A 14,485-nucleotide genomic window follows, 5' to 3' on the forward strand; every position below is an offset into this window, starting at 1 on the left:
AAATGGATTGGGTATAAAGCATTTAAGGGAAGAGTACTTAACCCTTAAACTGTCCAAATGTAGATCTACGTTCACATGCGTAGTGCTCCAGACGTAGATCTACGTCCGATTTTATGTGCTTTCTTACGTAAAAAAACATAGATCTACGATCAGAGCGCTACGCCTGTCAACGTAGATCTACATTTAGACAGTTTAAGGGTTAAACAGATAAATGAAAGGAGCTGTAAATTCATTACATTAGTAAATTTAGGGGGTCACTTGGAAGTGAGAAATGCAGTGGCTACACTCTGAAGAAGCGGTGGGATATTACAGTTTGAAAGGCATCTGAGCTGTAATATTGGAACACCTGTAGCAAGACAGTGGAGTGAGTGATGGTGATAGAGCTCTTCTTTTTTGGGTCACCCTACCTTGACGGGAGACAGCCAGGGCTGCCAACTTAGTTTTTCACGCTAAAATTGAGCAGGTGTGCTTTTTTTAGCACGTAAAAGTTGATTTAACACATTTTTGCAATCTTAAAATTTTTTTGAGACGTAGATAAGTATACATATATACAGCTTCTCCTCACTTAGCAACGTACTCGTGTACCGAGTATGCGTACCTAAATAATGTATATTAGAGTTGATTTCCTCTAGTCTGTTTACTACAATATACAGTACACTACTGTATAAACATTTAAAAATATACTAAAAATGTTATAAATGGTGCAAAGGTGACATTAACCCTTTCAGGGTCCGTCCTGTAGATCTACCGCTTCATGTTCAGGGTCCAAACCGTAGATCTACGCCAAAATTCTAGCGGCGTCAAATTTAGCACAAAAAGGCTGGTAGGCCTACATGTGAGGGAACTGGTCTGTGTGGTGTATGTGCATCGTAAACAAAAATTCTAGGCGCCTGCATAGCATTGTGGGAACGCCGGCTCAGTTACCTTTGTTCACCATGCCTCGCTGCAAGGCAGCTCTCACTCCAAGGAAAATTGGGACTCTCCTCTTCCTATCTGATAGTTCTGACTCTGATGGAAGTGGGAATGAAGACGAATTCTTTGGCTTTGATCAGTTAGTGACCGAAAGGAATGACCAGGATATCGATAATAGTGCAGAAAACCCTGACGATCCTCAACCTTCTACCTCTGGTGTAGGCACTCCTCAGTCACGGTGAGTTGTACCTCATCGCAAGAGAAAACTATTATTTTCGCATGGCCAGGCCTCAGACTTCAGTAATGATGATGATAGTGACGTGGATTGTGATTTTATTGCTCTTGACGATCATTCGAGTAGTGATAATGAGGAAACATTCACCAGTGAAGTGTCGGTATATACGCCGCTGCATGCGCTCGGGTAGTGTTCCCTATGCAGTGCCCAGAGGACGGAGTACATCCCATGGTCCTACACCAGGAATAGACAGTAAAAGTGAGGATGATGTGGCTACATTTGGCATGTATAGACAACAGGCATCAGTAGGTGGTGGTAGTGGTGATGGTAGTGCCACGGCCATGCGTGACTCACCAGCCCAGGCTGGGACCCAAGCTGCTGACTCCTCAGTTCAAGGAGAAAGCGGAGCATCAGCCACCAGCCCACCACAACCACAACTACCTGCACAACCAGCCTATGATGTCCAGTATCCACCAGCAAACCGTATCTGGGATTAGCAGCAAAATCCCAATTTTGTTCCCAAGCCCCACCACTTTGATGACTCTCAAAGTGGAATTCTACCTACTTGTCCCCTTGGAACCACGGCCAATAAACTGGAATTCTTCGAACTATTCTTTGACCAGCCCTTCATGGAAACTACTGTCAGGGAAAGTAACAAGTATTTTGAGTACACCATTGCAAATACGATATCACCACAGTCAAGACTACACCAGTGGAAAGAGACGACTGTTGCAGAAATGTATTTGCTTTTTGCAACAATAATGCTGATGCCTCATGTCTATAAGCATAATCTAAAAGCATACTGGTCCACAGATCGGCTAATTTCTACCCCGGACTTCAGTGAAATCCCAGTGAACAGGTTTATCTTACTGTTACGTATGTTGCACTTCTCTGACAAAACCAGGTCTGGCAGAAGTGACAGGTTATACAAGGTTAGAAATGTTTTTATGTATCTGAAACAAAAGTTCAACATGTACTTTTATCCATTCAAGAATCTTGTAATTGACGAGTCTTTGATTTTGTTCAAAGGTAGACTGTCGTTCAAGCAGTATATACCAAGCAAGAGGAAACACTTTGGTATAAAACTGTTTGTACTCTGTGACTGTGACAGTGGCCTGGTATTGGATATTGTTGTATACACGGGATGTAAAACGTTGAAAGATACCAGGATGTTATTGGGTATTTCAGGTGACGTAGTGAGAAGCATGATGTCACCTTATCTTGGTAAGGGGCATACATTATATACCGATAACTGGTACACAAGCCCTTTACTCAGTGATTTCTTGCGAGTGAACAAGACAGATGTGCGTGGCACAGTGCGTTCTAATCATAAATATATGCCCAGGTTCAACGCAGGTGCTCGTGGTGATGAGGTGCAGGTGTTTACTGCCAATGACATCATGTCATTACGGTGGCATGACAAACAAGATGTCACATTGTTGACAACCATTCACCGTAACGAAATGCAAGACAGTGGCAAAGTTGATAGAATGACTAATGAACATATTCGAAAACCAGCGACAGTGATTGATTATACACAAAACATGCGCTTGGTTGACAAATGTGACATGCAGATTGGCTTTGTTGATTGTGTTCGTAAGAGTTACAAGTGGTACATGAAACTTTTCTTCCATCTCATGGACATTTCAATGCTCAATGCATATAATATGTACCAAATGAAGACTGGCAACAAATCACCGTATGGTGAATTTTGCTTGTCTGTTGTCAGACAACTCATAATGAAGTACCAAGTAACAACACCTGCTATACAACAAGGTCCTCGAACTCCTCAGAATATACCCAAGCGTTTGAGGAGGGAAGGTGATCATTTCATAATACAGCTTCCTTGAACTCAGAAGAAATTTGCTCAGAAGAGATGCATTGTCTGTGCACAAACAAAACGACGGCAACAAAGATGCAAAGACACTCGGTTTATGTGCGAGGAATGTAAGGTACCTCTGTGCATGGTGCCTTGTTTCAAGGAGCTCCACAAGCTCCAGCAGTTCTAAAACCATGTCCAGTGATTGTAAATATGTAAATATATGATAGAACATTAGTATTATACAAGATTTGTGCATGTTTATTGCAATAAACAAAAGTGGTAAACAATAATATGATGATAACTTTAGTGCGGTTATTGTGTTCAATACAGTGAGTTTATATATATACATTATATACAGTATTGGTCTCTCAGGCCCCAAATGTTAGTAGGAAAAGAAAAAATTAGAAAAGAAAAGAAAAAACTACAAAAAACGTAAAATAAAGTAATGCTCGTATGTGGAAATCGTTGATGTTGCCGCCACCCGGTCATTTTGGGTCAACTTCTCGGCACTGTATCTCGGTAAGTACTGATCAGAATTTTTTTTTTTATTACCTTCACAAAAATATACTCTTTAATTCTGTAAGAAAAAATCTTTTTTTTTTTTAAATTTCTTGGACACTGGGGCACCACTTCAGATTTTGGCCTTGGTCCCTGAAAGGGTTAAAACAATATCAAAGACGGCTGACACACACCCACTACCATTATAGCATGCTCCTTGCTTAGCGATAAATTCGTTTATCAACGTTGTCTTATTCAATACTCTCACCATTACACATACATAATCACTGTCTTTGCAGAGGCACCCAGATATGACAGTATAGATGTCACTCCAAACAGCCAATATCCGAAACCCCTCATTTAAAGCACAGGCATTGTACTTCCCACTTCCAGGACTTAAGTCTGGCTAACTGGTTTCCCTGAATCCCTTCACATACTCCAACAGCTCGTCAGGTTCCAAAAACCATTTGTCTCCATTCACTCCTACCCAACATGCTCAAGCACACTTGAAAGTTAAGACATGTGCAACATCTGGATATCTTTATTGTAATTGTAGACGTTTCGCCATCCAGTGGCTTTATCAATACAGATTCAAGGACATAATTAGAAAACAGTAGAACTATGTACAAAAGATGAGGTAATCAGTCCCTCAGCCTTGAAGTTAGTGTTCACAGCATCGTGGTGGAGGAGAATCTGGAGCAAAGGCAAGAAGACTGGCGGTTATATAAGCGTCGGTGGATAAGGACGTGTAGCAGACGAGGGCATAGTCTGCTACACGTCCTTATCCACTGATGCCTATATAACCGCCAATCTTCTTGCCAGGTATATGCTAAGTGAGATCTGAGTGAGTGGATGTTAATGGTCTACAGGATTAACCCTTTGACTGTCGCAGGCCCCTTTCTGAAACTGTCATTCTATGTCGATAAATTTTTGGAAAAAAAAAAAGAAAAAAAAATTTCTTGTGAAATAATAGAGAAACTTTTCCCGATGGTAATGACACCAAAAGTATGGAATTTGGTCGAAAACTCACGGAATTACGCTCCCGCGAAGTTAGTGGTCTCGGCTACATATACGGGTCGGCGATTTCACCGAATTTTAGCCCTGTTTTTGGCCAATTCCATTGTTCCAGTTGACCAAACTCATAGCTATTTCTTTAGAACTCCATTTTTTCTATCTGTTGAGTACAAGAAACCGCCCATATACCGATTTAAACTACCCAATAAAGTGGTCAGAAATTGGCAATTCGGCCAATTTCACGCAAATTAAAAAAGATGCCAATTTCAAAATAGGGTCCAGAATAAACAATGTAGACATTCTTGGCACTAAAATAAAATATCCTCTGTTCATTTGTCACGTCTCTAGGCCCCTCTTATATTACTATTGCTTTCTATTTTGATTTTTTATTCATACAAAAAATACAAAATTTACTGTTATACAGACTTCTGCATTATTGTAAAAATGGTATAAATAATATCAGTGCACTAGTGAAAGAATATCAGACTCCCCAGTTAAAGTGTATTGGACGTGTGGTGTGATTTGCTTACTCCTGAACATTGGTAAAAATCGAACATTTCCGCTACTTTGAGCTCAATTTCAAGGTCGTTTTCATCGTGAAAGTATTCAAAATCATCTCTATTTCTGTAATGTGTTTTCCATTTTATCACCTAAGACCATGAAAACGAGAATACAATGATAAATACTATACAAAAATACACCTCAAATTCAGCGTTTTAATCCAAAAAAACGGTCAGTTTTTTTTTCTCATTACGTACTGCGTGCTGCAGGATTTTTTTTATGTGGTGCACACTGGCCACACAGACCCATTCTCTCACATGTGGGCCTACCAGCTTTCTCCTGCTTGATATGAAGCCGCTAGAATTTATGCGTATAAATACTTCAGAAACAGTGGTGCGTAAGACCGAAACAGTCAAAGGGTTAAATATCATTTAGGGTGTTCCAAAGTTAACAGAATGAATTTTAGAAAAGCAAATGGCTACCTGAAAGTTTTGGAAATACAGTGCACCCTCGACTAACGATGGCATTGTATAACGTTAAATCCGACTAGCGATACATTTTAACGCAAAAATTTTGCCTCGACTAGTGCTAAAAAACTCTACCAACAAGATTCATTCCGTTCGAGACGCGTCCACATGTGGCCTGAGCGCACCTCACTTGTAACGTGGGTGCCAGTGTTTACAAGCCACCAGCCACCGAGGTCGCATCCAAACATACAATCGGAACATTTCATATTATCACAGCGTTTTTAGTGATTGCACCTGCAAAATAAGTCACCATGGGCCCCAAGAAAGCTTCTAGTGCCAACCCTACAGCAAAAAGGGTGAGAATTACTATGGATATAAAGAAAGAGATCATTGCTAAGTATGAAAGTGGAGTGCGTGTCTCCGAGCTGGCCAGGTTGTACACAAAACCCCAATCAACCATTGCTACTATTGTGGCCAAGAAAATGTCAATCAAGGAAGCTGTTCTCGCCAAAGGTGCAACTATGTTTTCGAAACTGAGATAGCAAGTGATAGAATATATCGAGAGACTGTTATTGGTGTGGATAAACGAAAAACAGATAGCAGGAGATAGCATCTCTCAAGCGATCATATGTGAAAAGGCTAGGAAGTTGCATGACGATTTAATTAAAAAAATGCCTGCAACTAGTGGTGATGTGAGTGAATTTAAGGCCAGCAAAGGTTGGTTTGAGAGATTTAAGAATCGTTGTGGCATACAGTGTGATAAGGCATGGTGAGGCTGCCAGTTCGGACCAAAAAGCAGCTGAAAAATATGTGCAGGAATTCAAGGAGTACATAGAGGCTGAAGGACCGAAACCTGAACAAGTATTTAATTGTAACGAAACAGGCCTGTTTTGGAAGAAAATGCCAAGCAGGACCTACATTACTCAGGAGGAAAAGGCACTCCCAGGACATAAGCCTATGAAAGACAGGCTTACTCTCTTGATGTGTGCTAATGCTAGTGGTGATTGCAAAGTGAAGCCTTTATTGGTGTATCACTCAAACTCCCAGTGTTCAGGAAAAACAATGTCCTCAAGGCTAATTTGTGTGTGCTGTGGAGGGCAAACAGTAAGGCATGGGCCACTAGGGACTTTTTCTATGACTGGTTACACCATGCATTTGCCCCCACTGTGAAAAATTACCTCCTGGAAAATAAATTGGACCTTAAGTGCCTCCTGGTATTAGACAATGCTCCTGGTCATCCTTCAGACTTGGCAGTGAGACTTTCTGGGGACATGAGCTTCATCAAGGTGAAGTTTTTGCCTCCTAATACCACTCCTCTCCTGCAGCCCATGGACCAGCAGGTCATTGCAAACTTAAAAAAACTATACACAAAAGCTATGTTTTAAAGGTGCTTTGTAGTGACCTCAGAAACTCAATTGACTCTAAGAGAGTTTTGGAGAGATCACTTTAGCATCCTCAATTGTATAAACATTTTAGTTAAGGCTTGGGAGGAAGTGACTAAGAGGACCTTGAACTCTGCTTGGAAAAAACTGTGGCCAGAATGTGTAGACAAAAGGGATTTTGAAGGATTTGAGGCTAACCCTGAGAAGTGTATGCCAGTTTTGGAATCAATTGTGGCATTGGGGAAGTCCTTGGGGTTGGAGGTTAGTGGGGAGGATGTGGAAGAGTTGGTGGAGGACAATGAAGAACTAACCACTGATGAGCTGCAAGATCATCTTCAACAGCAAGAGGCCAGACCTGAGGAAACTGCTCTGGAGGAGGGGATAGAGAAATTGAAGAAGTTGTCTACTTCAAAGATTAAGGAAATGTGTGCAATGTGGCTTAAAGTGCAAACCTTTTTTGATGAAAATCACCCTCACACAGCTATTGCAAGCCATGCTGGTGACTATTACACTGACAATGTTGTGAAACACTTTAGGAATGTCATAAAGGAACGGGAGGTACAGGCCTCTATGGACAGATATGTTGTGCAACAGAAGTCCAGTGACTCAAGCTAGTCCTAGTGGCATTAAAAGAAGAAGGGAAGTAACCCCAGAAAAGGACTTGCCACCTCAAGTCCTAATGGAAGGGGATTCCCCTTCTAAACACTAACACCATCCACTCTCTCCCCTCCTCCCATCCCATCAATCGTCACCAGATCTTCAATAAAGGTAAGTGTCATGTAATCGTGCATGTCTTCTTCAGTTTCTGTGTATTAAAATTAATATTTCATGTGGTAAAATTTTTTTTTCAATACTCTGGGGTGTCAGGAACAGATTAATTTGATTTCCATTATTTCTTATGGGGAAAATTAATTTGACTAACGATTATTTCGACTAACGATGAGCTCTCAGGAACAGATTAATATCGTTGGTCGAGGGTCCACTGTAGTGCCTACATTCTAACAGTAGAGGTAAACACCATAAAGGTCTGGGAATCAACATTACATAGTGATACCTATGCCACAATGGAAAGGCAGCTAGAGTGACAGTAACTACTGTATATTAACCCTTAAACTGGCAAAACGTGGATCTACATTCACTCGCATAGAGCTCCGAATATTTTGAAAAGCACATTTTTCTACATGTTATAGGATTAAAAAAATGTTTAGGGTCAGCACTTTTGCAAAAACAGTGATTATGTATGAGTGGGTCACCCTGCCTCAATGGGAGACGGCCAACTTGTTTAAAAAAAAAAAAAAAGATGTAAGACTGCGAAGCTGGCTCTGTATGCTCACCTGATGGCAACATCGACTCCTGGCGCTTGCAGAAGTGTTGCCGATGTACCTTTTTTTCTCATTTTTATTTTAATTTATAGTTTTTTTGTTCTGATAATTACAATTTATAATAGTTCTTGTGATTTCATAGCCAATCTTTGTTCTGACACTAATATTAGGTACTGAAATAGTACTCAAATAGCCACAATCACATTGACAGGTGAACATTTACACCTGCCTGGGTCATTTACTATTGTTTAGAAATATATACAAAGTATTTATAGGTCCCAGCAAGGATCTATAAATACCATGTGTCAAGGTATACCCCAGGGTGTCTAAAACATCCTGGAGTATACCTTGAAGCATGATGTTATGAAAAGCATCCCTATACTGTTGACAGCCCAGTGACATCTGATAAATGCGCACTGCTCCAGCTAACCCTTGCAGTATTTATCACTGTTACACACAAACATATCGTGTCTGTCTGTCTGCTTATCTGTCTAGCTCTGCTTATCTTTTTTTCCTGTCTGCCTGTGTGTGCCTGGAGTATATGTGAAACTCCTTGAAGAATGGTATTATGACAACTGTTGACAGCCCAGTGACATTTAATAAATGGGCACTTGGGGAACCCTGGCTATTTGTTTTCACTGATACACCCAAACATGTTTTTGTCTGTCTATCTGTATCTATTTTTGCCTGGAATTTTTGGGTTATCCTAGGTAATTTATACTATGTATAATAACTCTATGTGTACATGCGAGAGACAGAGATAGACAGAAATATAGACAGATAGAGATACAGACAGAGAGACAGCCAAAGCTAGCTGAATACATAAGAACATAAGAAAGAAGGAACACTGCAGCAGGCCTACTGGCCCATGCAAGGCAGGTCCATGTCCCCCCCCCCTCTCAGCTTAGACCAATCACCCAACTAGTCAGGTCACATCCACTGAAGGAAAGAGCACGACATCAGACCTAGTAGCACAAGTTAGTCAGGTCCAACTCACACCCACCCACACCCACTCATGTAGTATTTATCTAACCTATTTTTACTTTCCTCTTAAAAGGGGAATGTTAATGAGACATGGCATCAGTGAATCCCTGGTGTTTGCCATGCTATTTGCTCTAGCTGGCGCTCAATTGAACTGGTGCTCCCACAAGTTACTAAGTGATCCCAGATTATTTTAATACTGCACACACTGAGTGCACAGACCCATTCTTTCATGTCTAGGCAACTCAAGCCTATTGCGCCAAATTTGAAGGAATGAAAAATAAAACGTATATCTACGTTCAGAGTGATACACGTAGAAGCAGATCTACGTTCAGACAGTTTAAAGGTTAAGTACCACTACCTAAGCCAAAAACTGCATTAGTTTAAAGATTAAAAAAACAAAAAAGGAAATAAGTGATTAAATGTTAACTACTTCTCTACACCATAAACTGAAGGTTTAATGCTGAGAATGTCTGATAATAAAAAATAAAAAAAATACTTCTCTACACCATAAACTAGTTAGAAGTTAGAAATGATGCACTTACAGTATAGTTGTGTATACTTACTCTACTGCGAACAAAGGCATGAATATCATGAATGTGGTCCTCAAGGTGGTCAAGACACTGGTCTCTTAAGTCTTTGCTCTTGTTATCAAGATCTTCTCCACTAAGAACTTTCAGAACTAAAGACCCAAGGATAGACAACACACAGTTCCGCATAGTATATGCCTAAAAGAAAAATACAAAGGTGTTTATGGTTATGAATATACAGTTACCACCTGTACTTCATTTTCACTAGTTGCATTAAATGAAATTCCTATCATTAACCCGACAATTTTACAAGCATATAAATTAATAAATACAATTAATGAAATATTATATGCACAATTAATTGCTGCTACAAAACTGAGTAAATCTTTGTAGAAAAATTTAACACGATCTCACCTCTTCATGCAAAAAATTAATTAGTAGGCTAAGTGATGGCATTATCACTTGTGGACATTTATCAGACACTTCCATAAGAAACTGTGAGAAATTACGAAGGCCTGAGGTGTCCTTCAACAATTCCCTGACATCCACTTTGGATATTTCTCGTACCAGTTCAGAAAACACAGTTTTTATCCCAAAGGATTCAACGAGAAGAATTACACCCTGGGCAGCAGGAGTCACCATATGCTCAATGTGTTGTAGTAGCTGTAGGAGAAAGATAATGTTAGAGATAAATAAAGTGGAACATACTTTAAAAATAAGTAAGAATTCAAGGAAATAAACAAGATACTGTATAGTTATACTAGATCACAAAAAGCAAATGTATGAAACATCCCCACCACGTTTCCCAGAAATGTTTGCAACATTCATCCCCCAAATGGAAAAAAAAAATCAAGATCTTGGGTGCTTGTTAAATTCTTTTCCCAAGGGCGGAAAACCCCCTCTGTACTGAATTTCAGAAAGATTAGTTAACATTTGCACAAAGTGGTTTCATTTCTCTATGGATTTCAGGTATAGGGATTCACTGTTAAAAAACCCCAAATCATGAAAAAGGGGATGTAAATGGTTTAAAAAAAACCCAATTATTTGGGAAGAATGAGACCCCCGGCAAAATTAAATAAAAGTTTCCCCAAATGTTACAATTCCATTCCAAAACATAAAAAGGGATATATTCTTTCCACAGATGACAAAAATAAAAGAAGGTTGTTGTTAATTATTCACCCAAAGAGCTACTGATATCAAAAAAGATTTTTTTAAAATATGACATCTTTTGTTGAAATTTATATGATGTCAAACCCGGGGGGTTAGCTAAACATAGTTTAAAAATTGATAAAAGCTGTTCGGCCATTTCAAAAAAACTGTGCAGATGGTTGTAAATCCACAGCAGCAAGCCAGTGGAGGAGAAAGCAGTGATGAAAATGAGGAAGATGTAGCAAAAAGTCTCTCTATTGATAGGTTAATGAAGTGTATTCTAACCTAACCACTCTGTAATCTGGCAAACTCACTAATCTGGCACACTATAGGTCCCAATGATGCTGGATTAGTGATGGCCGACCTGAATAATACAAACGTGTGTGAATCAAAACCAGACGCATTCGTCTCTGTTTGCATACTCCACCTCTCCGTCCTCTCATTCTCTCTCTCGTTTTTTCGTTTTAAAGTAAGTAATGAGTGAACTGTATGTGCATTTTATCGCTCTGGGGCACTTTAAATGTCGTAGTATATTACGTGTAGGTCGGGTGGGGTGGGCTGCCCTGGCTGGCTACCATCCTGTGGTCCGTGAAATCTGGGAGGCTGTTATTCGAGCCTGGAGCATCTGGTCCCACCGCCAGACGACGTTGGACTCGTTTTTTAAACCTACAACGCCGTCACCGATGGCGATATGATGGTACAGATGAGCATGTTTTCCCCCCTCACATGTCTGGAAACTCCGTGTTTCTGAACCAGTCTTGACCCATATTATTCAGATATGAGAGGTCTTTTCTTTCTTTCAACACACCGGCCGTATCCCACCAAGGCAGGGTGGCCCAAAAAGAAAAACAAAAGTTTCTCTTTTAAATTTAGTAATTTATACGGGAGAAGGGGCTACTAGCCCCTTGCTCCCGGCATTTTAGTCGCCTCTTACAACACGCATGGCTTACAGAGGAAGAACTCTGTTCCACTTCCCCATGGAGATAAGAGGAAAAAACAGAACAAGAACTAGTAGTAAAATAGAAGAAAAGACAGAGGGGTTTGTATATATATGCTTGTACATGCCTGTGTAGTGTGACCTAAATGTAAGTAGAAGTAGCAAGACATACCTGAAATCTTGCATGTTTATGAGACAGACAAAAGACACCAGCAATCCTACCATCATGTAAAACAATTACAGGTTTTCGTTGTACACTCACTTGGCAGGACAGTAGTACCTCCCTGGGCGGTTGCTGTTTACCAACCTACTACCTAGGATATGAGAGGAATCACTGTAATTAAAAAACCAGCATTTATTATATACAGTGGAACTCTGAGTTTCATACTTAATCTGTTCCAGGAGCTAGGGCTAAAGTCGAAACGTCCTAATGTCGAAGCAATATTTCTCATAAGAATTAATGTAAATACAATTAATCCATTCCAGGGAGTTGGGAATCCCCCTCCATAAGGACGTCAGGTATCAAAGCCCTCTCTAGTGCTATTTTCCTTCTTTGTCTTTTACTGCTACAGTACATTCATTACTTACCTTAAAATATTTGTAGGCTTAATGTAGGGCAAGAGGTGAGTAGCATTTATTTGTAGGAATTCAGCTTAGGTAGCCTGTTGATGTAGGTACACGTATGTAGCCCTCCTGGGCTACACTACACAGCCACATTATTACACTACACAGCCATATTATTATATTGACATATCATGTTCACCGAGTTTCATCGTTTCTAACAACTACCTTTAGATGCCATCATAATTCATGCCGAGAGTTGTAAACAAATGCGTATGAAGGGCAGTTAGTGCACCAGACGCCAGATTCAGTTTTCTCTAACATTGCATCAGAGAAAACGTAATGTTTACCTTCCACCCTCCACCCGCCGGTACTCACCACTCGATAACATATAAACATTGTATGTTTATATGCTATATGCTATGTAACATGTTTCTTATACAATTTTGAAGAAAATATCATAGATGGATTAATGAAAATGTCTATATTAACCTAAAATAAGACATTTAATGTGCCCATGAGTGATTATTATTACTATGGCATTAAGACTAGAGAGACACTCTTAGTAAATGAATAAAAAAGGCATGTTTATATGCTATGTAACATGCCTCTTATATAATTTTAAAGAAAATATCATAGATGGATTAATGAAAATGTCTATATTCACTCGAGGAGAAACAGCCACATTGACTCATGACTGTGTGGGGCAGGCAGACAGGTCTGGCACACGTGCTGAAACACGGGGCACAGTGCGAAACTCGGGACAAAACTGAGCTGAAAAAAACAGTTCTAAACTCGAAGCGTACGATAGTCAGGGTGTACGAAACTCAGGGTTCCACTGTATAATTGAATATAGTACTGTGGTACTGTATCAGAAATCTTTTAAAACTCTGTAGCCTTATTACTTAGCAAAGAAATGTGTAGAACATTGATTTATTAGTTCGTTAAATATAGCATTTACTAGTTCCTTTTCTTATATGCCTACATAAACAGTTTTTGTACAAACCTGCATAAGCTTCAAGGCACAGCCTAGACTGTGATTGAATTTCTTGATTAATGTACCAATTATCTGAAATATGGAATCACGAGTAGACTTCGTGCGCACCAAATTCATACTTGGAGATTCAAGGATCTTGTAGCAGCAGTTAGCAATCAGACTGAAAAAATGGAAACTCATGTCAATGAAAACAGTACTCAAAATTTATTGTGTATTCTAACTATCTTACTGATTTGTAATGTTATGTAGTTACAATGCCTCCTTAAAAAAAATAATAACCACTGAAGACTGAACTCCATCATTTGTTGATGTAATAAGTTCATAGACAGAAAGCTTGTTTAAAATAAATATTAAGTGCTCAAGCATTAAGTGTAAGTTTAAAAAGTAAATGTAGTAGAAGAAGAAGTAATATTTCAAGATAATCTATAGTTACATACCATACATACAACCCAATGACAGAAAAAGATAACAAAAAAAATATTTACTACAGTAACAAGCTAATAGTGCATATGATCCCTGCATACTGAGGCCTTTATTAGGCAGCTAGTCCTTGCAATATGTAAACATCCACCCTCCACAGTTTCATTGTGCAAAAGCAAAGATTTTTTTATTCATTACAACAATGATTAATTTACAAGAAATAAAAACTTAACAACTGTTATATACAAATCACACCACACCATACATTGCCCTCAAACATGAGATGTCATGTCTGAGAGCAATGTGTGGTGTGAATATTATGCAGAGGGTTCAGAGTTTGGAGATTAGGAAGAGGCATGGGGTCACCAAAGGTATTATTCAGAGGGCTGAGGATGGAGAAAAATAGGATGACTAGGGGAGCATATAAATCTAGGGTGGAAGAAAGGAGGGATAGGGGTCATCCTAGGATATGTTGGAGGGAGGGGGTAAAGTTTCTAAGTGCAAGGGGCTTGGATATGCAGCAGGCTTGTGTGAGCATGTTAGATATGAGTGGAGGCAAGTGATTTTTATGATTTCACACGATGTTGGACTGTGAGCTAGTTAACATTCATAAGGGATTCAGGGAAACCAGTTAGCTGGACCCGAGTCCTGGAGGTGGGAAAGTACAGTGCCTACACTCTGGAGGGGTGGGGATGTTGTAGTTTGGAGGGTCATCTGAACTGTGATGTCAGTGCCCTTCTGGCAAGACAGTGACTGA

At 39.7% G+C, this 14,485-nt stretch overlaps 1 protein-coding gene across 1 annotated transcript in view; it reads right to left on the reverse strand.

Moving 5' to 3' along the window:
- Positions 1–14,485, reverse strand: part of LOC128693881 (condensin complex subunit 1-like) — a 115,645-nt gene that overhangs the window by 85,209 nt on the left and 15,951 nt on the right. The window contains 3 exon segments of the mRNA XM_070080303.1: positions 9,701–9,862; positions 10,079–10,327; positions 13,318–13,468. Of these exon segments, the coding sequence (XP_069936404.1) occupies positions 9,701–9,862; positions 10,079–10,327; positions 13,318–13,468 (562 nt within the window).

Source organism: Cherax quadricarinatus, unplaced genomic scaffold, assembly GCF_038502225.1.
Source record: "Cherax quadricarinatus isolate ZL_2023a unplaced genomic scaffold, ASM3850222v1 Contig294, whole genome shotgun sequence".
In the NCBI taxonomy this organism is placed as follows: Eukaryota; Metazoa; Arthropoda; class Malacostraca; order Decapoda; family Parastacidae; genus Cherax; species Cherax quadricarinatus.